This window comes from Eucyclogobius newberryi, unplaced genomic scaffold (assembly GCF_026437365.1).
Source record: "Eucyclogobius newberryi isolate DKJ021-1_F unplaced genomic scaffold, fEucNew1.0.hap1 SCAF_3, whole genome shotgun sequence".
NCBI lineage: Eukaryota > Metazoa > Chordata > Actinopteri > Gobiiformes > Gobiidae > Eucyclogobius > Eucyclogobius newberryi.
Window position 1 is genome coordinate 31,101,239 of NW_027315945.1, and position 22,823 is coordinate 31,124,061.

At 39.4% G+C, this 22,823-nt stretch overlaps 2 protein-coding genes across 5 annotated transcripts in view; both read left to right on the forward strand.

Annotated features, from left to right (window-relative positions):
- Window positions 1-2,406, forward strand: part of cers2b (ceramide synthase 2b) — a 28,919-nt gene extending 26,513 nt beyond the window's left edge. The window contains exons 9-11 of the mRNA XM_072460301.1: window positions 252-358; window positions 457-610; window positions 1,134-2,406. Coding sequence (XP_072316402.1) covers window positions 252-358; window positions 457-610; window positions 1,134-1,292 — 420 coding nt within the window. The 3' untranslated portion in view covers window positions 1,293-2,406. The remainder of the gene's footprint in view (window positions 1-251; window positions 359-456; window positions 611-1,133) is intronic.
- Window positions 2,407-3,251: 845 nt separating this feature from the next.
- On the forward strand, window positions 3,252-22,716 carry arnt (aryl hydrocarbon receptor nuclear translocator). 4 transcript variants are annotated; one of them, XM_072460150.1, is made up of 20 exons: window positions 3,252-3,562; window positions 4,070-4,148; window positions 4,957-5,001; window positions 5,738-5,785; window positions 7,513-7,726; window positions 8,414-8,633; window positions 10,763-10,865; window positions 10,940-11,005; window positions 11,439-11,524; window positions 11,607-11,683; window positions 12,025-12,159; window positions 12,681-12,755; window positions 13,642-13,793; window positions 14,649-14,762; window positions 15,717-15,804; window positions 16,446-16,633; window positions 17,408-17,600; window positions 18,245-18,407; window positions 18,488-18,627; window positions 19,501-22,716. In XM_072460150.1, exons 1-20 carry the CDS (start codon window positions 3,526-3,528, stop codon window positions 19,582-19,584), a joined length of 2,307 nt encoding a protein of 768 aa, XP_072316251.1. In that variant the 5' UTR covers window positions 3,252-3,525; the 3' UTR covers window positions 19,585-22,716. The 4 variants fall into 4 exon arrangements, with proteins under 4 accessions (XP_072316251.1, XP_072316252.1, XP_072316253.1 ...); XM_072460151.1 differs by having other exon boundaries at window positions 18,248-18,407; XM_072460152.1 differs by lacking the exon at window positions 14,649-14,762.
- The last annotated feature ends 107 nt before the right edge of the window (window positions 22,717-22,823 follow it).

Here is a 22,823-nt window from a genome sequence, read left to right on the forward strand (position 1 = left end):
TAGAAATAATGGTGCGACAGCCAACTAAACGAAAGAATACATATACTACTCAAATATGTGTTAGTGGCAGCTCAATTGTGGCATCAAAACAGCACTAGATTTGTCCCATTTTGAGGTGGCAGGTCAAACGCAGCCTGAGACCATAATACATTCATGCCTGAGACTCACGTGTTATGAGCTGTTTGGGCTCGACACTGCCATCTTGTGGAGGAGAATTCACCTGCACGTTTGTTTTGTGTTTTTCCTCATAGTCAGCAAAGATGTTCAACTATGCTGGATGGAGAAACGCCTGCAACTACATCTTCATTGTGTTTGCTGCCGTTTTCATCGTCACCCGTCTTGTGATCTTTCCATTTAGGTACAAAATAGCATCTACTGAATAAAAAAAAACAACTGTAACATTTAATGACACTCGCAGCCGCCACCTGATGCGTTGTTTATGTTTTTACATTTCAGGATTATTTACTGCACATGGATCTACCCGATCACAATCTATGAACCTTTCTTCGGGTACTACTTCTTCAACGGACTCCTCATGGTGCTGCAGTGTCTTCATATCTTCTGGGCTGTTCTCATTATAAAGATGGCAGTCCGCTTCCTTACCAACAATGTAAGCAGTACAGACTCAATATGTGGACTAGTTCAAGGCCAAAAAAGGCTGTTATTGATCTATAAGAGTACATCTAGTACTAAAAATACTTACTCTGACGTAGGAGGGATGTCACCGTATCAAACTTTAGTCTTTCAACAGTTTTAATCCACAGCAGTGAAATCCTTAATTCACTTTCATTCACATTTCCCAGTAGTATTTCCACTGCTCTAGCATGTGACCAGCTTTATAAAACCAAGCTTTCTGAATGATAAAGTCAAGTTAGACATAAACTGTCAGAGAAAAAAAAAAGCTGTTTGTATTTAGGTTTATTTTTGGGAGTATATTATGATTCAAAGTGATTTATATTTGCTTCTGAAATTCACCCATTTTATTTTCATTTAGTTCTTACATTTACATTGTGACTTGAATAATCACAAATAATGGTCACATCCTACTATAAGGAAGAAGATGAATCTTTATTTACTTTAAATGTGCATTGGAATAATCTGTTGTCTCACAAATGATTTAAATTGTCGTTCAGGAAAAGGTTGACGATGAACGAAGTGACAAGGATGAAACAGATTCATCAGAAGATGAAGAAATGGAGCCTGAGAAAAAGGACATAAAGAAAAATGGACCTGTGCAGAACGGGCACTCAATTCACAACAACAACCACAACCACCACGGCAAGACCGAGTGAACCAGGACTGAGCCAGAGTGAAAAGGACTCAAATCCTCTGCTGTTCAGGGGCTGAGGAGGACCAGGGCCATGTGCCTAAAGCCATGGGTTTCCATGAAAACAGTGTTCTCTCGCACAACACGTACACACACATTGCATCTGTAGATTTAGTGGAATCAAATAATCTGATACACTTTTAGTCGCAACTACAGTACATGTTTTGGTATTTGAGATTTTTTATTTATTTATTGGATATTTCCAATATCAAAGAGGTAAGAAAACGGAAGAGCAAAGAGTTAAACAGAAGCCATGATTCTTCGAAAGCTTTCTATGTTGAACTGTGCCTTACTGCCACCAGTGGCTGAAATGTTACTCCTTAATATTTCCTTTGCTTTATTGCAACTCTTTTGTGTGTCTTCTGAAGGAACAATAGAGACTGGATGATAAGTTATAGGGCATTTATTCCCTAAATGATGATGACTATGCAATTACTCATTCGCATCATGGTCTTTGCACAAATTGTTGCAACTTTGTGGCACCAAATATATCAAAGATGAAATGATTCTCATTTTTGAAATGGCTACAGGTACAGATTTGGTTCTTGTTACAGAGTATTTAAATCCTTGTGCCTATGCACAGAGATGTAGGATTCTGAAGACTGTTTCTGTGCCATGTCCATTATATTATGTGCCATACATTGTTTAGACTCATTCATCAGCGATGTCAGACTTTAACAAATGTTTTACAGATTTGTTGCCTTTTAATAATAAGCCAATTTTTCGCACAATTTTTTACAATTATTCCAAGACATAAATCTCTTTGTTTATGCTTTAAATAGTTTTGTACGCCAAGTGCCTTAAGTGTAATTTGCAGACTGCTTTTTGCTCTTTTATGTAAGTTTATCTTACATTGTGAACTTTACTCTGACTTCTATTGCTGTTACTCACCTTTTGTCTTGATTTTTCTATTTCCATGCTCTCCATTCAACGACCTTCTTCTCACTAACACAGAGACCAACCAATGACTCCTTTCACTGGGGCAAATGTGTCCGATTAAGAGTGTTATCTTTATGTTTGCTTTTGTTATGATGCAGAAGTATTGTTAATAATAAAATCTTAAACAATGAATCAAAAAAGCAGTTTTAGTGATTGTTTTTAAGTAAAGAGCCATAAGTTTGTAGTCGACATGCTTTAGGGACAGTGGCATTGAACAATGGACCAGCAGAGCAGAAATCAGGTTCTTCTTCAAAGTGATGAGAACTGATAGCATCAGAAATGTTACATAGTATGATAATGATGCCACCAGACCAAGTTACAGGTCAGATCTGTGCAGAAGCGAGCCCACAGAAAGAATGTAAGCTGTTTCAAAAGATTTGAACGCAATAAAAACACCTTAAACTTGGCAAATATTTGGCACTGGTAATATTTGATTAATAACAATGTGTAATATTGCCATACCGGCTCATCAATGCCCAATTCAGAAGCCAAGCAGGATGGGGCCTGGTTAGTCCTTGTATGGGAGACTTGTATGGCACAATGCCAAGTGCCACCGTGGATAATAGATAATAGTGCAAATATATAGGCATTAAATGAAAGTGTTGTTGACATGAGTTATTAGCGTGATAGGTGTTATAAAGTGTTTATAAGTTTGATGACTAAGGGAAAGAAACTATTCTTGTTCTCAAAATAAATAAAAAACATCCCTTCTTCCATATTAGATTCCCATACCAGATTTTTCAATTTTTGTATTAAATACTACACAAAAACATTCATGCATTCATGAAATACATTTTATGTTGAGCCACAATTCATTCACATGGGAGGCGCCTTTTTTCTTTGTAAAATAATCATCATTAAATCAGTTTGTTGCGGTTTATACAGCATTGTTAATGAATCATGTGGGAGGAGCTTGACGGATTTCCCAACATCTTACGTCACGGGTATCCATCTGGTCCAGACCAATCAGCGCGAAGGAAACACACAGCGCCGTGGACAGTCCTGGCTTCGCACGCCATCACACACTGAGGATTTAAACCTGACAAAACCGGGAAAAACAGGCTCTAACAACTACATTTCTTCATCTGACATTTTCGTCAATGTACCCGGACACTTTAGAGACGATTTGACCATGGCGTAAGGCTTCGTAAGAATTAAGAAAACGGCGACAAAAACGGCAAGGGACCAAATAGTCTCTGAGAAGCTACGGGCTAGCTAGGGGGAGGGGCTCTTTTTTCTGCAGCTGAAGTTGTTTGTTTATGTTATTCCTCTCGGATATGTCTTCATCAAACTCTGGTAAGGACGCATACAGGTTATAATAAATGTCTAGCAGCGGCCCGGGTGATTTGTAAACTTATCTGTTACGTTCAAAGCTGAATTAAACACTTAAACAAAGATTGCGTGACAGCTCCTGGCAAGTTAGCCCAGTGGCAAAGCTAATGCTAGGCTACGTGCTAACAAGAGCACATAAGTCGATAATGAAGATTTTGTCGAGGAATAATGACTCAAATGTTGGTACGATTGGGGACATATACACAAGTCATGAGTTTGCAGTTGTTTTAACGCTATTTGAAAGTGCGATAAAGTGTTAGGAAGTAAGTTATTATGAAACAATCACATAATTATGCAAGGGCAATGAACAAATCTGTCCAAATTGAACATTTATGATGGAATAGCTTGTAATAGATGATAAAATAATGGTGGATCTGACACTCTGGGGTGTTTTACAGCGTTGGGGCATAATGGGGAGATCACCTGTCACTTTTCCAGGATTACATTTGTGTGTGACTTTGTTATTAATAGATTTACCAGACATGGGGGCGAGTGGGACCCAGGGAAGTGGAGCTGTTGTGCCCAAAGGAACGAACAAGAGGCGGGCAGCGTAAGTGTGTTTGTGGTCACTGTGAATGCTGCTGCTGCTGGACGTTTCAACATGTTTTTGACCTGCTGACAGCTGATGCTCCACATATGAGTTTGTTGTGATGACCAGTGTGTGAAGATCCTTTTAAATGTTATCAGAATTCACAAATGGGGGCGACTTAAAGAAAAAGTGAAATAGAAATGATCTAGAAAGAAGTTAAAATGAGTTTCTGACACATTGGGAAACTATCTGGACATATGTAGATGATAAATAAATATATTAATTTCAGTCAGTATTGCTCACCGTTAACTTAAACACATTTCCAGTGATTGACACACATCAGATAGGAATGCCAAACATTTCTGTATTTTTAATATATTTATATATTTTAATTAGGTTGTTTTTTTTAACGTAAAACAATATTAATATGTTATGATATATTAGGGTAAAATGTCAGTTCTTTGTTCTATTAAAACAAGTTAAAATGCTTTTTAACTTTTTTTAAATTCAATTAATTTTGAATTGAAGACTAATAAATGAAGAAAATTAATGAATGATTGAAGAAAATAAATCATAGTAAAGTTTGTGAGAAATTTGTGTATCTTTATTTTAGATTTAAAATAACTTTCGAATGCTAGTGAAAACATCTCGGTTTCAAAAAGTGTCCAGATAAATACTTTTTTGTACCATGGACCACTCTTAATAAATGAGGGATTACATTTTTATCATATTCTGTTGCGAATCGCAGTTTCCTCATTGACATCATTATGTTCCTCTTCATTTTGTGTTCTACAGTACTAAAGTTCTAAAGTGTTATTCTTTATTTCAGGCTTGACTTTGATGACGACGACGATGATGGAAGCAAGTTGTTTAGGTGCATTGTTCTTCTATTTCTATTACGCACTGTGTTTTCTTGTTCTTATGGCTGCAAAGTATTGGACAAAAATCAGTTTTTATTTGCTCTCTATGTTTAATGTTTAATGAACTGATTACAGACTAAATATACGGTAGTTACTTCTATACGTTTATGACAATAACACAATCATTAGTTTAAGTTTAATTTGTATTACACATTTTTGATTAACTGTTATTTTCAAGATACACTCAAAATGTGTCTACCGTTAAACCAGGTCTGAATTTGGATGAAACCAGAACCAAACTGACCACAGAACCACAACTAATAAATTAGGACGGATGAAATTAGGAAGAAAACCTACACCACAACTTTGTATTTTGAATCATAAACACACACAATTTAACACACAATTCAGGCAATGCAATAAAAACAGTGTTAAATTTATGCCAGTTGGAAGCGCTTGTTCTGTTATTTATTCTGTATGGATTTCATGACCAAATTCAGACCTGGTTTAGACACATTTTGAGTGTATCTTGAAAATAACAGCTAACTAGAGCCATTTAACACAAAAATACCCCAATATCTTCCTCCAGAATCTCATGCTTTACTGAACGGATTGTCGATTTGACATCACTGAATTACTATTAAAATTAAAATCTGAATGATGACTACAATAACAATATGGTGCCACCTTGTTTGTTATCGCCCATCACTGTATTTGCTTCTAACGCGTCAAATCTGCGTCCTTCCTCAGGTGCGACGACGACGCGTCCGGCTCCAACGATAAAGAGCGCTTTGCCAGGTACGAGGGTGGAAACGCGCGTGTTACTGGGCGGAGGCAGCGTGTGGGAGTCACCGCGCGCAACAATAATATCTCATGATCAATATCCTGCAGTTCGCCGCTTCCCCTTGTATTTTTCATGGTCTCGTGTTCAGTAGGTTGATTTCATTTCCAGGTTTTTGGAGGAAGATCAGTGTTTTGCAGATAAGGAAAAGCGAGCCGGGTCGTTATGCCCTTAACGACTGCAGAAAGCTCTTGCTTGCATCAATGCGGACTGCAATGATAAACACAATTCAGTTATATCGATATCGTGTGTGTTTAATGTGGTCTGCTGCTCTGGGCATCTGTTTTGGTGCCTGCTTTGGATGAGACTCCTGTGCCACGAACTGCTCAGCACTCAGTGGCTCTAGAGATTATTTACATTTATGCTGCGATTAACTGGTAATTGTCTCGTTTTTTATGTTAATACAGACATATCTTGACTAGATTGTAGCTGTATTTAATTGTTAAAATCACATAGTTGATACTTCGTTTGAGCGCGGATCGAAACAACAGAAAAATCACATAAATGGGCCCAAATTTGACTTTTTTTAATGATCTTGAGCTTTAACAGAACTAGTATAAGATCAAATTATATATTATAACGTTAAAAAATACATTATTTTTAGCTTGAAATGTTACTATGGTGACAACACTAGTCTGCACAGTGCATAGTACATACATTATCAGTTCCTTTTACTGCAGGAACTTTTCTTTATGCTACATTGGGTTTTATTTTTTTATATAAATTGTCCAAGATACAAGAAATCAAACAAGAAAAAGACAAGAGATAAAAAGGAATGAAGGCACACAAAGTCCAAAATAAACATCCCAAAGTCGCTCAAATTAGTCCATTTTCTAATTAACTACAAAGTTTCCTCGCGTCAGTTATATTGTCGGTCCAGTTCTTGATCGTCTACGCAATCTTTAATCCATTAAACTCCAAATGCATCCATTTATTGTATCCATGGCAGGAGTTTTGAGGCCCAAGTACATAGTTCTGAAATTGAGTGGGATGATGGTGTCTAACGTTAAGTAAAAGGTTTTGTTTTCTTCCCACTGGGTAAGTCTACAAAGGTGTTATGTTGTCAGTATTAACATATTTATCTTATCTTCAGATTTTTGGGGAATTTTCTTTGGGTTTTACCAAATTTATGCAATACTAAATGTTTTGTCCATCCAGCTGCATTAAGTCTTTGTAAATCAGATGTTTAGTTACTCAATACTTGCGTAATATGTTCTGCAAAAATGTTTCACTCTACGTTGAGCAATATTGTGAATCGCTTCTTCGTACACGTACTAGTAGTAGTGATATACATAATTTAAGAAGTATCTGTTCTCCGAGTGTCTACGTTTATGGCTTCTTTACCCACCTCTGCTCAGGATTCTCCTTCTGTTGATTGTCCCCTCCTCTTGAAATGTCCTTTCTCTCTTTTCTCCCCCCTCTCAGAACAAGCGCTTTCTCTTTTTACACCTGTTCTCTTTGTCTCACACCGACAGAAAAGCCTCTCTCGCTTTCTCTGTTCATTTGGGGAGCTCATGGGCGACACAATTTTATTTTGAACCATTTCTTCCTCTCACTCCAACTTTTGCTTTTGTTGTAACATCGACTCTAAACTGACCGCCACGTTGTCCACCCCCTCGCCTCTGTCCCCCCACCTCAATCCGTCCTGTCCGCTCAAAAATCCTGCCCCGTTTCCTCGCCTCAGGGAGAACCACAGTGAGATCGAACGGCGGCGGCGGAACAAGATGACGGCGTACATCACGGAGCTGTCGGACATGGTGCCCACGTGCAGCGCCCTGGCCAGGAAACCCGACAAACTCACCATTCTGCGCATGGCCGTGTCCCACATGAAGTCGCTGAGGGGAAACGGCTGCACCAATGCGGACGGGTCCTACAAGCCGTCGTTCCTCACGGATCAGGTAAAGCCCGACGTAAAGGACAAAGTCACAGCGTTTATAGAGCGGTAACGGCATAAAAATGACTCGAAATGTGTGAAGTTAGCGTTCTGGATGAAAACACTCGATCAGAATGTCCTGCTTCTTTACTACTTCTTTATGTTCCAATTAATTGAATCAATCAACCGAAGAATAATTGCTAAATTAATCAATTGCAGCCCTGAGCGTACCCTTAGTGAGATTAAGACTTTGGACTTTGCATTCACTTGTATTTACTCTGTCCTGAATTGAGCCCATTTTAGTCCCGATATGGACTTACGTTGGTCCTGTTCTTGTCCTCGTTGAGTCCTTATCTTCTCCGTGTTTAGTTTTAGTTCAGCCCCAGTTTTAATGTGGTGAATGTGCGTGAACTTAGCTTTAGGAAGAACTAAACCAGGACTATATTGTGGGTAAACAATTCTGATTCTGTTTTTAAAGCAGGATTTGTTGCTTTTAAAAAACGGAGCTAATAGTGTTTGTTTTGAAGTATTTTTATAATGTCATACTTTAGGGTGGGAGGCAAAAACGGGTTAAAACAACTGCATTTTGACAGTTTAGCAGCAGAATTCTGATCTTCAGTCCCACTTAATGTAGATAAATAAAGAGTAGAATAGCCCATGTACCTAACTAAAGCGACTGTCGGAGCTGTAAGACCCCTGCTCTCTTGTTCAGGAACTCAAACATCTGATTCTGGAGGCGGCAGATGGCTTCCTCTTCGTGGTGTCCTGTGAGACCGGGCGTGTTGTGTATGTGTCGGACTCGGTCACGCCCGTCCTGAACCAGGCCCAGAGCGACTGGTTTGGCTCGTCTCTGTACGATCAGCTGCATCCGGACGACGCGGACAAACTGAGAGAGCAGCTCTCCACGGCAGAGAACAACAACAACAACGCGGGTAAAGGCCACAAACACAAGAGAGTACGAGAGAGTACGAGAGAGTACGAGAGAGTACGAGAGAGTACGAGAGAGTACGAGAGAGTACGAGAGAGTACGAGAGAGTACGAGAGAGTACGAGAGAGTACGAGAGAGTACGAGAGAGTACGAGAGAGTACGAGAGGGTACGAGAGGGTACGAGAGGGTACGAGAGAGTACAAGAGAGTACAAGAGAGTACAAGAGAGTACAAGAGAGTACAAGAGAGTACAAGAGAGTACAAGAGAGTACAAGAGAGTACAAGAGGGTACAAGAGGGTACAAGAGGGTACAAGAGGGTACAAGAGGGTACAAGAGGGTACAAGAGAGTACAAGAGAGTACAAGAGGGTACAAGAGGGTAGAAGATATACTAGGGCTGAACAGTTTTGGAATATTACTGCAATTAGTTATTTTTTGAGTATCCCGATAAGACAGAAATGTGTTAAAACATGTCTTTAAACATATTGGTTGGGGTTTAATTATCAGACAAATTTGAAAAAGATGTAAAATAATCACAAAAGTGCAGAAATATCACGTCACAACCTTATTAGTTATAAAGTTTTTTTTTATGTTTATATTAAAATGTATCTTCAAAAACATACATTTCTGTTTTTTCTGTTTTTTTTTTATTGCAATTGTTACGACCTCAGCTCATGTTTGGGGAAGTAATAAACCCAAGGTGTTAAAAAATTGGGTTAAATAAAGTAGTAATATAACTAACAGGAATGTGAAAAGTAAATAACAAAAGTGATCTTAAATGTGTACACAAAAATGCAATTTACAAACGTTTAAACAAAAGTAACAAGAAGAAAAAATAAAGAGAGAGAGTAAGAGAACCTAATTAAGAGCTATAGTGAGTGAAAAACACATTTTAAACAAATTAAACAAATGTCTCAAAGTTAGACTCTAAACAAAACAGAACTGCAGAACTTTCATATGATACAGATTGTTATATTTTTTTTTAGATTACAAAAAATACTGTAGTATAGTATAAATATACGTCATAAGGCCGGTGTAAACGCTCTCTCTTCTTTCTCACACTTATTGTAAGATAAGATAAGATATTCCTTTATTGTCCCACATGGGGAAATTTCATTGGTGCAACGCAGGAAGATACAGAGGTAGATCCACAAGAATCAAGAATTGTGCTTTTATCTCCTATATTTTGTAAATATAGTTAGGATATTTTTTCTATTTTTCTGTACGATAGGGACACGCGCTGGAATAGTTTTTTAATTCAACTGTTTTTGACTTTTTTCGGCTGGATTTGAGCGTTTTTCGTTGCGTTCGTTGTGTTGTTGTGACGTGAGCTAGCTCCGAGCGAGCCCACCAGCCCCCCCCCCCGCGCCCTCCGGCCGCGCTAAAGTACGGCGTGTCGTCGGTACACGTTTATATACACGTTTATATGAAAGAGGAACTTCACGAACGATCGGGACACGCACTGGAATCGCTTTAAATTAACGTGTTTTGACTTTATTCGGCTGGATTGAGTGTTTTCGTCGTGTCGTTGCGATGTGTCTTGGCTCTGAGTCCCCCGGCTCCGGCCCCGCCCCCCGGCTCCGGCCCCGCCCCCCGGCTCCGGCCCCGCCCCCCGGCTCCGGCCCCGCCCCCCGGCCGGCGCCGTACCGCGTTTACACAAAGGAGGAACTCATGAAACTGCGGAGAACAGTCGTCTTACCCGGAGATCGTCACGTTATCCCGGCGCAATACTGACCTAACCTAATACTGATGTGCAATTCTGTCGTTTGTGCAATTGCTGTTGGAATTCATGTGCAATTCATGTGCAATTACTGTGAAATTCATGTGCAATCTATGTGCTGTCGTGACACATATGCATGTGCAATTACTGTCGGGATCACATGCAATGGTATTTATTTATTTATTTGTCTATGGGGGTTTTTATTTATTTATAGGAGATCTTCTACTGAAAGTGTTTTTCAGACTTCCTATAAGTGATCTGTTCTTCTGGATCTACCTCTGTATCTACCTGCGTTGCACCAATGAAATTTCCCCATGTGGGACAATAAAGGAATATCTTATCTTATCTTATCTTAAATAAATGACAAAGTGAATATGGCACTTTTGTCTCATAAACTTGAATGTTGTTTTTTAAGGGCGCATGTTGGATCTGAAAACGGGAACAGTGAAAAAGGAAAGCCAACAGTCTTCGGCCAGGATGACGATGGGAGCGCGGCGGTCGTTCATCTGCAGAATGAGGTCTATGGGCTCTTCTATAGTGTTTGTTATATTCTCTTTATTCATGTTAACGATCCAATAATGTCTTGTGTCAGGTGTGGGAACTGTCCTGTGGAGCCAGTGTCCATGAACAGACTCAACTTTTTAAGAAACAGAAATAGGTAATTATATCAGTGCTACATGTTAGTCTTTACTCTTTCTGTTTTGACTAGTTTTTCCTCACTCACATTTTGCTCTTAACTATTTTAACTAAAACAATTCCCCTGAAGCCACAAGCCTGTATAGTTTATAGACATGAGAGGGTAAAATGTAAAGAAAATTAAGGGAATTTAACTATAATCATGTATTAAGTTGACCACAGGCACTCAAAAGCTCATTATTATAGCATTTTTGGAGTTATAAGATTATTAAAATGATATGTAAACGCCAAATAAACATAGTTTTTTCTTTATGATCTGGTCTCTGAGATAAGTCGCACATCCTTTTCCTGGTTGCATGTCACTTAAACAATCTTAAAACGGTCCATAAATTAGATTACAATCAGATTTCGGTGTGAGCGTCCTGATTTAATTCAATTGATCCTTTGTTTGTTAGGAACGGTTTGGGTTCGGCTAAAGAAGGAGAGCCTCAGTATGTGGTAGTTCACTGCACAGGATACATCAGATCCTGGCCTCCTACAGGTGAGGTCCATGTGTGTGTGTTTACTGCTGCTGCTGTTCACACGGCAACGAGTCTTATGAGGAGTTCTGTGCATTTCTAAAGGGATGTCGCTAACGGACGAAGAGGCAGATAACAATCAGGGGAGTCGCTACTGTCTCGTTGCCATCGGGAGATTGCAGGTATTTACGAACTTTATTGATCCATACGGCGAATTATTGTGTCATAGTAGCCTTGTAATATGGCATAAAAGCAAAATTTCAATGAGTAAAAGGTTATTATTTGAAAGAAATCACCTTTCATTGATCAATAATGTGTTTTTTTACAAGACAGAACATCCAAAATTCACCAGAAAGAAAACACATTTAGGACTAGATTAGGACCAAAACCAGGTCTTCATCAGTATGAACGGAGCATATACGTACCAAATATATAGAATTTTTACACCAAAGTAAATCTACATTGTTTACAATACTAACAAGAGGCAAAAATATACGTCTTATTTTTCATCTTATTTTTCCAGGTAACGTGTTGTCCTGGAGAAACGGACATCAATGACGTCAGTGTTCCGGTGGAGTTTATTTCGCGGCACAACTGTCAAGGTGTTTTTACATTCGTGGACCACCGCTGCATGACCTCCATCGGCTACCAGCCCCAGGTAAAACCCTTTTCACCAGTACTTTGACCTGCTCTTTGTTGAAATGTATCTGGTATTGATCAACCTGCGATCCGCCAACTCTCTCACCAAATACCACCCCATTTTACCATTGGCTTTCCCGAGTAGCAGCAGATCTAAAGCCAGACCACGTCAGGCCAGAAATGGGGTTAAACCTGGTCCAAAATGAGACCAAACCTGGGATACAATGGTTCTGAATGATTACTAATCCAACGGAGGACAAAAACATGAATTGTTTCGTCTCTAAATGTATAATTAACGCTACCAACAACAGCAAAGCAAATGTCAATAAGTTGTAATGGAATTTCATGTTTATTACAGCTCTAGTGTTTTTTTTTCAGACATTTTGAAGTGAGGTTCATTTGGCTTTAGGGGTCAGAAAATAGTGTTCTCGTGGTCATTATAAAATCGATACTGCTACATATCTTTTCCCCTCATTCTGAGCAATACGTGCGTTTGTCTCGCAGTCGAACGCGATCACGACTTGTTGTTTGTCGTTTCAGGATTTACTGGGAAAGAATATCCTGGAAATGGCTCATCCGGAGGACCAGGGTTTAATCCGAGATAGTTTCCAACAGGTGCGGCTCGACGCTCACACTTTACAGGCGTTTTATTGTTTTCTGACACACAGGTGTTTGATTGCATACTTCCTAAAACGAGTAACTGAATCCAAACCAAATTCAACGTGTTAAAATGCAACTTTTCGCCAACAGATGTTTTTTTTGCCGAGTTGCACATGCTTTCTTAGTCTACTTCATAGTCAATTCATGATTTTATTTGGAGTATAAGTATTTATTTGGGGCAACGATAGAAAGGAGCAGATAGTGAGTTAGCCGAAGATTTGGGAGTGAATTGTGTATTTATTCAGCCTTTTTCTTTTTACACACCCTTGTATTTTTCTGTTTAAATAGTCTTTTTTTTTGCTTGAACTTCTGCACAGATCATAGAGATACTGAATAGTTTTGAGTGATTTTTGCCACATCCGCTTTTTATTTATAGTCCACTAATCAATCGGCAGGGAAGGCTTATTTTTAGTATTTTATATTATAGCCTATTGTATCTATTTTTTAATCCTATAGCAGATTTGAATAGTTTTTGACTTTATATAGGTAGTTTTATCATTGTTCATTGTTTTATGTTGAATCACCAAAGCAAGTGTTTGTGAATTCTGTTCATTGACAACTGATTCTGATGTACAAATAAACAGGAAATGCACAGTAACGGGCACAAAACACATGAGATACAACATGTAGTTTAATTTGTTTGTTTTTGGGGTATTTTAGAGCTGTAATGGAACAAAAAAAATTCTTGCGCGACTAAATAGTTTGCCCTCGAACTGCCAGTGGGACTACAGGTGAAACGCATATTTACATGTTGGCCTGACACGTGCTGCTGAATGAGCACCGTCCCGTCACGTCGGCGCTGCGTGGTTAAACCGCTGGCGTTCTGACTTGTCCCCTGCAGGTGCTGAAGCTGAAGGGCCAAGTGCTGTCTGTGATGTTCAGGTTCCGCGCCAAATCCAGAGATTGGATTTGGATGAGGACGAGCTCTTTTACCTTTCAAAACCCATTTTCGGAGGAGATCGAATACATCATCTGCACCAACGTTAACGTCAAGTAAGTCCCCCGACCAGGACCGTTGCCATAGTGACGGGAAATGAGAGGTGAACGGTATTATGTGGGCTCAGTGTTCATGCTGTCCACGTTATTTGAAGATTAAGTTGGGATCTGTTTATAGTTTTTGTAGTACTGCATTATCGTTACTGCAGTAGAGGGTTGATTAATTAACTTGTGTAAGTGTAATTAGAGACACTAATTGTAGTTTGATATACCTCGTGGATTTACAATTTTTTTTTTTTTTAGAGTGCACGGTCTTTCATTTTCTTTTATTCCCATTGTCTAACTTGTTACTATTTCTCAAATTTGTGAGCAGCTTTACAAAATCAAACTTTCTGATTTGACAAAAACCACTGGATAAAAAAAGTACTTTACATTTACCGTATTTTCCGGAGTATAAGTCGCACCAGCCAAAAAATGCATAATAGAGAAGAAAAAAAGCCGGTATAAGTTGCACTGGAGTATGAAATGCTGTTTCAAGTGTGAAAAAAACAAATAATATCACATAGTTGCTCCGGAATATAAGTATAAGTATAAGTCGCACCCCGGTCAAAACTATGGAAAAAAGGTGCAACTTATACCCCGGAAAATACGGTAGATTTATTTTTTGGACTGGATTGAATCAAAAAGACCTAATTTTGCTTGTAAATTTGCCATGATTGATAATTCTTTTCTAATCAATTTACCATAGTAATCTTAACATCTCTAGTTTAATATTGTTATTTCACACTTCTGTTATGGTTTGATGTCGATGCCAAAATGAAACGCTGACTTTTCCCGCAGCTCAAATGAACCAAAATCAAAACTCTGATCAGTCTTTTTCCCTCTGCATCACTTCTTATTAAGACAAAGTAGAAACTCGCCTCAGGAAGCCCTCACCCCCATGTCCTCCCCCGGGGGCTCGCTCCCGTCGCTGGGCCAGAGCAGCCCAAACAGGCTCGCTGTGGCCCTCAGCCCGGCCCCCTCCAGGTGAGACCAGGCGGGACCCTTACCTCTGCATGGGAGCGCGGGGCTTTCCTCCTCCACGTCGCTGCTGCTGCTGTCAATACTGTTTTCCCCCAGGGTTTTTGTTTCAGCTCTCGTTTTAAGGTTTTAACTTTTACATTTACTTGTGGTTTTATTGTGAAGTGCAGTGTATAAGAGTGGGCGATACTGACCAGATTAATGTGATTTTATTTCATTTTATTCTCTTAATCGGATTGTGTTTTTGCCAAATAATTGTTGACTACTGTTGTAATTGTTAATTGTTGTTATGTGGACTATATGCAGACTCTAAAACACACCAAAAATCAAGATTGCAGCATTATTAGATCAAACTGTCATAAAAAGATGGATTGAATGTGCAAATATTCTGTCTCTAGAAGCTTTAGTGCGCCTAATTTTTTCTTTAGCTAATTTAAAATGTATTTAAAAGGTCTACTTATAACACAGAAATAATAGTCTTCTAAAATAATGGTTATTTACATCTGTAATCACATTAAGCCCTTGTTTCTGCTCTTTTTATTGTTTTCTGACCATGTAGAACTGCCACTAACTATTATCTTGCTGATCAATAACTCTGGTTAACTTTGATTCGTCGATTAGTTGTTTGATTAGTGGCGCTCTGCACGTTGTATGTTTCAGAGTCTGTGTGTATTCTCCAGATAATTAGTTATTCGATGACTAAATTAGTTGGCGGCCATTTGAATAATGAGTTAGTTGTGTTTAACTAACTAAGTCCATATATATCTGATTGATCTCGCTGAAGATGCATCGCCCACTCTTTTCCTCAGGTGCGGTTGTGGTGTCTTTTCCTCTTCCTCTTTATGTTGCTATGGTAACTGGTGGCGGGTTGGAGACTTTGTCTTGACGATACTCTACTTGTGAGGACCACAGAAACGGTTGGATTTTAAGCGTTTCCTTGATGTTCTGTTTTATTTTCAGGCAGTTGCAGCAGCAGCAACAGACCGAGATCGATGGAGGAGGAAGCAGAGACGGACTATACGAGGCCGGGCAGGTTCCTCTGTCACAGGTACGCAACGACAACAACAACAACAACAACACCTAAAATTGTAACGTATTTGTAACGATTTTAAAAAAGACAGCGAGAGAAACACGCAACCCCAGTTCACCCCAATTAGTTTAGAAATATTTAAAAGATGAATCAACACCTTGCATAAGTAAAATACAAAATAAATAACAAATAATGGAATTTTCTCTATTTTTTGGTGTAATGAATGTAATGTGCCGTCATTAAGTTAAGAATTATGCATCCTCTCCTTCTGCCCCTCAAAACCTGGTACAAATCCACACCAGAGCCAAAAGTTGTAACAAGTCTATTATTCTTTGTTTGTTTAGTGCCGATTATTCTAGCCAACTAGTCAAATGATGATTTCTATTGTACATCGAGATTTTTGAAATAGTCTTCATCCAAATAAAGATTGAAATATGGTGACTGCAGGCTTCTAGATAGAGAATGAATATTTTACTAATAAACATGACATTGTTATTAAATAATGTCACTGTCTTTGTTATAAAAAAGGTCACTAATTGTGTTAAAGTCCATATTGTCCAGATAATCAAAATACCATTCGATGGAATTATATTTTATAGTCCAATCAATCCTCACAGCCCTTGTTTTTTTGTATGATCCTTTGTATGGTTCTGTTTCAGATCCCAGTGCAGCCGGTGACTGCAGTCGTCCCGGATCTCAGTAAGAGCCTGGAGAAGACGGAGCTCTTTCCTTCTCTCTTTCAAAGTCCAGAGCAGAACAAAGTGCTGCCGTCCGCGACTGTCCCCCCCAACCAGATCTACCCCCCGCCCAACAGCTACCCCGCAGTCCGACCAGAAGCAGCCTACAAGTGGGTCCTTTTGCAAAGGCTGCACCACAAGTTTATTCACAAATATAAGATGAAAAGTATTTGACACGCATGCAGTAGCTATTAAAGGTGCCATAACGTGCTTTTTTTCACGTTTCGTAGTCTATCCTAAGTGTATAATTGATAATAATAAGTGTTGTGCAACACCCTTAACATAATAGTTAAGAAATATCACCCAGACCTTGGACCCCCTCACCAACCCGGAAATGCAGACGGCTTGGTTTGATATTCGCCCCCACCCTTGCGAAGAGCGATCTGGCTCCCCCGCCCAACCTGTGACGTAGAGAGGAGAGGGGGGAGGGGGGATGGTGACGCGTGCTTGCCCTTATGACGCGGTCCTGTGAACACCCCCCGTCAGTTTGGAGATTGGAGGAAAGGAGATAGTCTGTAATATAGCTAAACACTGCGGGAATCAATCCAAAAAACACTCTGGGTACATATATGAAGCACAAATAGCAATGTAAGAAGGTTAAAAGCTCTGAAAAGTCGATTTTGCATGTTATGGGACCTTTAACTAAACTCTGGTAAATGGGGTCTTATAATGGATTTGGGTTCATTTATTTTAACATAAACAGTTGCACATTTGTACATTAGGTTCCAAAAGGAGTGAGTAGAAGTTCAGCCTTATTGGCTCACCCACTCGTAATGTTTACATTGTACTTATCACCATGGATACAAGATGTTCAGATAACATTGACAACACTCAAAACTCAGGACTTTGCTGTGTTTTGTGAGTATTCTTTGTTTGGGTTCCAGTCGTCCAGTGAGCATGGCCCCACAGATGATGCCGCAGTCACACTCGGCAGGGCAGATGCTGGCTCAGATTTCCCGTCAGAACGGGGCCCCTCAGACCGTGGCCCCCGTGAGCACCACCAGCCCTCTGCACGGGGGTCCCAACGGAGGCTGGCCTGCCCAGGCAGCCGGAGCCAGACCACAGTTCAATAACCCAGTAAGCACTTATTAATACATTAAAGGCCCTGTACTTAGAGCACTTCTCCAAATGTGTTTTGCTCCCATAAAATACATGATAACATTTATTTTTGTGGGTGGGAAAAAAATCTTGAAGCCTACATTATGTTTGCAATTTGATCACCATTTATGTAGACTTTATTCATATAACTAAAGCTGCTGCTTCTGAAAATTCACAATTCACTGTAAGTGCTTAAAGCTGCATTACCTGATTTTCAAACCACAAAGGAGGAAGTATGTATTTAAATCTAATGCTCATCGTTATTATTCATATATGAATGTTTGGTCAAGTGCAAGGCTTAAAAAAAGCATATTTCCTGCAGCAAAGTGAAACTTGCTCTGCTTATGGCTCTTACTTCCAGATTAGCGATAGATAAAATACTTTATCACCTGAACATAGCGTACAGTATTTGATTTATTCACAACAATAAACTATATGGGGGGTATTGCAAAATGTATTAATTTGCAAGTTATACATTTACCTTACACTCTGGGATTGACCAATAGGAGGAAAGGAGGAGTGGGTGTGGAAACGGGTCTGTGTAGGAGGGTAAATCTGGTCCAGGGCTTTTGACTCTTTTATATAATTTGGTTCCCACATGACTTTTATTTTCCTTGGCTCAGCAGAAAGTGGCTCCACAAGCGGCAAAGACCATGCCTCCACAGTTTGCTTCCATTGGAGGGTTTTCAAATGCTTTTAATCAGATGCCCACCGGGACCGTGCCCACCCAAAATAACAGCGCCCCCTACCAGTCTATGAACCCACGTGCGACCATCAACGGTTACGGTACGCCGACTAAAAACAAGCTGACATGTTCTGCCTTTTATTCTTTGTGATACGTCTTTAAAATCTGTGCTTTTTCTCAGACGGCTCCCACTCGGTCTCGCAGTTCGCCTCTCGAGCAGCGGAGGCAGTGTGGCCCCAGTGGCAGGGTCAGCAGCCTCATCCCCATGGGAACGCGGAGCAGCACCCGCACGCTCAGGGCAACCAACAAGACATGTTTCCTGTGAGTGACCACACTTTACACCGAGGGAGGAATGAGTTTGAAAATGTCTAATTGTTCTTTTTCTGGCAGATTTTTGAGATTTATATTTTAAATTTAGATTCAGTTCACGGAGTCCAGCCGCGTTAACACTTGAGAGAAAACTGAAAGTAAACTAGTACTAATGAGTACAAGCATCACGTGCATATCAGAACATGTTTGTAGAGCTTCCGTGTTCCTTGGCGTGTTTTCGTTGGCGGCGCATCATCCACAGTATCAAATCTATCAATCATAGAAAATAAAGGTGTAACGAGAACTGGACGATATGTTCTCGGTGACTGTTGCTCGTCAAAACACAACTGAGTCCCAAACATTTGAATATGCCTGTCATTATTCCTGCCATTATGCTGTCTATTGCTATGGGTTTATTGTCTTTTATCAAGGGGCCGAGCCGAGGGGCCGAGCCGAGGGGCCACTGTAATGTCCCGGCTCTGGGTCTGGCTCTTTGGATTTGTTTTTGTGTCTTTTCTGGTTCAGAAGTTTGCCCTGGGCAGTCCAAAATGGAACCTATATTATATTAAATAAGTGAGTTGGCACATATGGCAATCCCCCAAAGGCACACTAGTGTTGCCAGGCACAGGGACAGAGACGGGCACAGGGACAGGCACAGGGACAGGCACAGGGACAGGGTTACCCAGCTTTATACACAATGACAGTGTTTGTTTGTTGAAGACATTAAAATACCAAAATAACTGCATCTGTTGTGACCATTCAAATTAGGATTACACTTGAATTGCCGTTAAATCATTCAGTCCTATTTATAAACCTTTTTAATCATTATTTTTTCCTTTTCTTTTGACTCAACCCTGACCTTTTATCTTGCACTCTTTGAAACAGGACGTCCTGTCGATGCTGGACCAGCCCGCCTCCTTCAACAGCGACGACTTCGAGATTCCCATGTACTCTTCGTTCAACGAGTGACATTTTCACCACTTCCTCTGAGTTTGAGCCCTCACTCTTCCACGTCTAATTTAATGCGTCCTACAATCTTGTCAAATCTCGTCTTCTTCTGCTTTGCATGGCTTGAATTGCACTGCCATCCACAGTCACAAAGGGAGAAACATCCAGGGAACGCTACTGACAATTTTAACCATGAGATTAAAAACCCGACCGACTAGCACTGCCCAAAGCTCCGACACCTGTTTTTTATTTAATGTATGTGTACAATTACGCACAATCACACAACTACACTTGAACGTCTTGCACACGCACACTTTTCTGTCCAGGAAACGCACACAGCCTTTATTCTGTTGTTCCAGGTGTTTCTCTGGCTTAATGTCAACACTGTCCTTTAGTATACTTGAGTTTGGGCTGCACAATATGGAGGAGGTATCGCTCGGTCTGGAATGTTCCACAGTAGAGCATTTGACTGAAAGGACACATGCTTTTAACCATGTTCTAACATTGTTCCCTCGACAAAGACATACCTAGAAGAGCAAGTGAAACCTCAAACTCCCGTTATCAGTAGGTTCAGAGGACGTATCAGAAAAGTTTTGTCCAGATGATACAAATACATTTTTTTAAGTTTATAAATTGTAATCCCTTCTGCTGCCAGTAGATGGAGTTCCAACATAATTCCTGATGAGGGAACGCCTGAGTGATATACAATTCTATAGATACATTTATTTTAAGTCTTAAAACAGAAGATTTCAAAGCAAAAGTTCTCGAGGTGATGTTTAAAGGACAATAAGACAATTAATGCATAATGTGCGTCCTTTAATTAGCGCTCGCTTTTTTACATTACAGACGTTTTTATTGCAAATGAAAAAAAAATATTACTGTGAGTGGCCTCGCCTTTACACAGAACTGACCTGTGACTCTCCTTGGTTGCGTCCAGGGAGGTGAATACGTTTAATGCCGTCATGAGGAACATTGCAGGCAAAAAAGCAGAAGGCAGTCCAGAACGTTACTGTGAAGACGCTCAAATACAAATAAACCGGTTAAAAAATTGGACAAATTTTGACTTGTGAATTTGATTTGTCAAAAACTTTTCTGATTATCACATTGTGCAGCCTCAACTCCAGTAGTTTTATTCTATTCTCTCAGGAAACTACAGGGACATGCAGCTTTGTACACACCACAACTGTCTTCACTAACTTCGGTTTAACTGTAAATGCGGTTTTCTACATTCTGGCTACACTTTATCTTGTTGGACCTATTTTTATCATTGTCATTTTTATTTACCTCCTAAAGAATGTGTAATTCTTCTTCTTAAAACATTGTGCTTTATCTCTGCTTCTCAACTGGTGCCACTTCATCACCGTCAGGCCGTGACCCAAGCTAGCATATATGCAGTACTGTATTTTATTATATGTATTACGATTATAAAAAAACACTGTTACAGAATATAACGGTAAAAAAATACAGTATTTCATCTGGAAGTTTTGTCTATTTATCATAACAACAACCCACTGAAAACTCCTTTTGAGTCCCGACTTGGAGTTTTTAGAAAGTAAAAATCATAAATACACGGATATTAAATCTAGTATCGACAGCGAGATACTCACTTGAGCAGGTATCTATACTGAACTCATTACTGTACATAAATATGACCTTTTCTGGACAGTGTTATTATAATGATCTTGATCTATATCGGAGAATTGGACTCAACAAACTACTATTACTATGAAAGTAGGACTGCACAATATATTGCCAAAGTATCGGCATCGCAGTATTGGCAAACGCAGTCGATATTGCAACGAGCTAAATATTTCTGCAATAGGGCCAAGTTCCTCTGTTTGAAATTTAAAGTTTTTTTTGTTTGTTTTTTAAATGAAAATGAATGTTGAGGCCTAAATTTGCCTAATAGTTTTTGTCTTTGTTACGTGTTCTGTTTTGTTCAGTTTGAGCAGTAAATGTACATTTTTAAATAGAACTGAAATGATTGTGTCAAATAGGTGTTTTCAGACGTCGTAATGATAGAAAAATAATAACTGATATCGTAACATATCGCAGTGTTGTTCAGTATTGTGCAGCCCCAGGTGAAAACAATATTATTGTGGTATTGTTTAGTGAGCCTTTCCTTTAGTTTGAAATCAAGCAGGAAACGTTATCGCCGCGACGATAACACGAGTCCCGAAAGCACTAGTTGAGAACCGGCGCTTGAACGCACTCCAGTGTTTATGCTCTACGCGCTTCTTCAGACGACTCGGTTTCAATATCATTTCACTTAAAGGTGCACTATGTAACTTTGGTTTCTGTTGTTGGCTTTGCTCCGGTAATGGCACTAATGTTACGCAGTGCACCTTTAAACTACACACATACAAGTACAAATGAATGCACACTGTATGTACACGCTTGATATGGAGTGAGGTCGGACTTGCTTCGTGTTAGTTTTCCTCCTCTGTAAGAAATATAAAGTTGCGCTGTGTAACTTTTTTATGGTGAAGAGGACCGCCCACCCGCTTACCGCTGTGCCCGGAACGTTCCACGGCATGGCGTTGAGCTTCTCCATGGCGACAGGCGGGTGCGTTCGAACCCCTGCCAGAAATGTTGCACGGTGTACCTTTTAAAAAGCAATAACAAGCAGGAAATTCATTCTTTTAAAGCCATTCTTTACTATGATTTTAATGTTATTTTAATGTTCTCGTTGTAAAATGAACAATGTAATTACAACACGAGAACAGGTGAATTTGAATTTTATGTCGCCCGTTTTCCAATTGGTATTTAATGAATGGTTAAATCGGGGTATTCAGGAATAAAATGGAATTAACCAAGGTAAAACAATTAAGTTTGTCCAATTGTAAAAAATAATAATAATAATTTACTTACTTTTGTATGAAATTGTCGTTGATTGAGACATAGCCATAATTTTCCAGTGAGGTTTTTTTTGTATTATACAGCGTTGTCGGAATGAGTTTATTCTGAAATGAAAAATTGAGTGTGACACTTGTGATGACAAATCATGCAAATATGTTTGTAACGGTTCACTTTTTCTCCACTTTCTATTGATGTCTACTTTTATCACAAAAATATATTATTCTGTATACGTTTAAGAAATGTAAACCAGAAAAGTTGTTTGTTTTTTTTTAATTAAATTGTTACATTGTTAAACATTTTGTTCAAATGTATTTATTTTAGAGGGTTCAGTGATGTTATTTAGGTATAATGTTGATTATACCTGTACAAAGAAGCAATGACTTCTGTGCTATGGTCCATGT

What these genes read in the sequence shown, in the direction of transcription:
- arnt (XM_072460150.1), top strand. Translation starts at nt 3,526, where the DNA reads ATGTTATTCCTCTCGGATATGTCTTCATCAAACTCTG. An exon ending in GATGGAAGCAAGTTGTTTAG is followed by an intron (nt 5,002 to 5,737) that starts GTGCATTGTTCT and finishes GTCCTTCCTCAG; the next exon opens with GTGCGACGACGACGCGTCCG. An exon ending in CGACCAGAAGCAGCCTACAA is followed by an intron (nt 16,634 to 17,407) that starts GTGGGTCCTTTT and finishes TTTGGGTTCCAG; the next exon opens with TCGTCCAGTGAGCATGGCCC.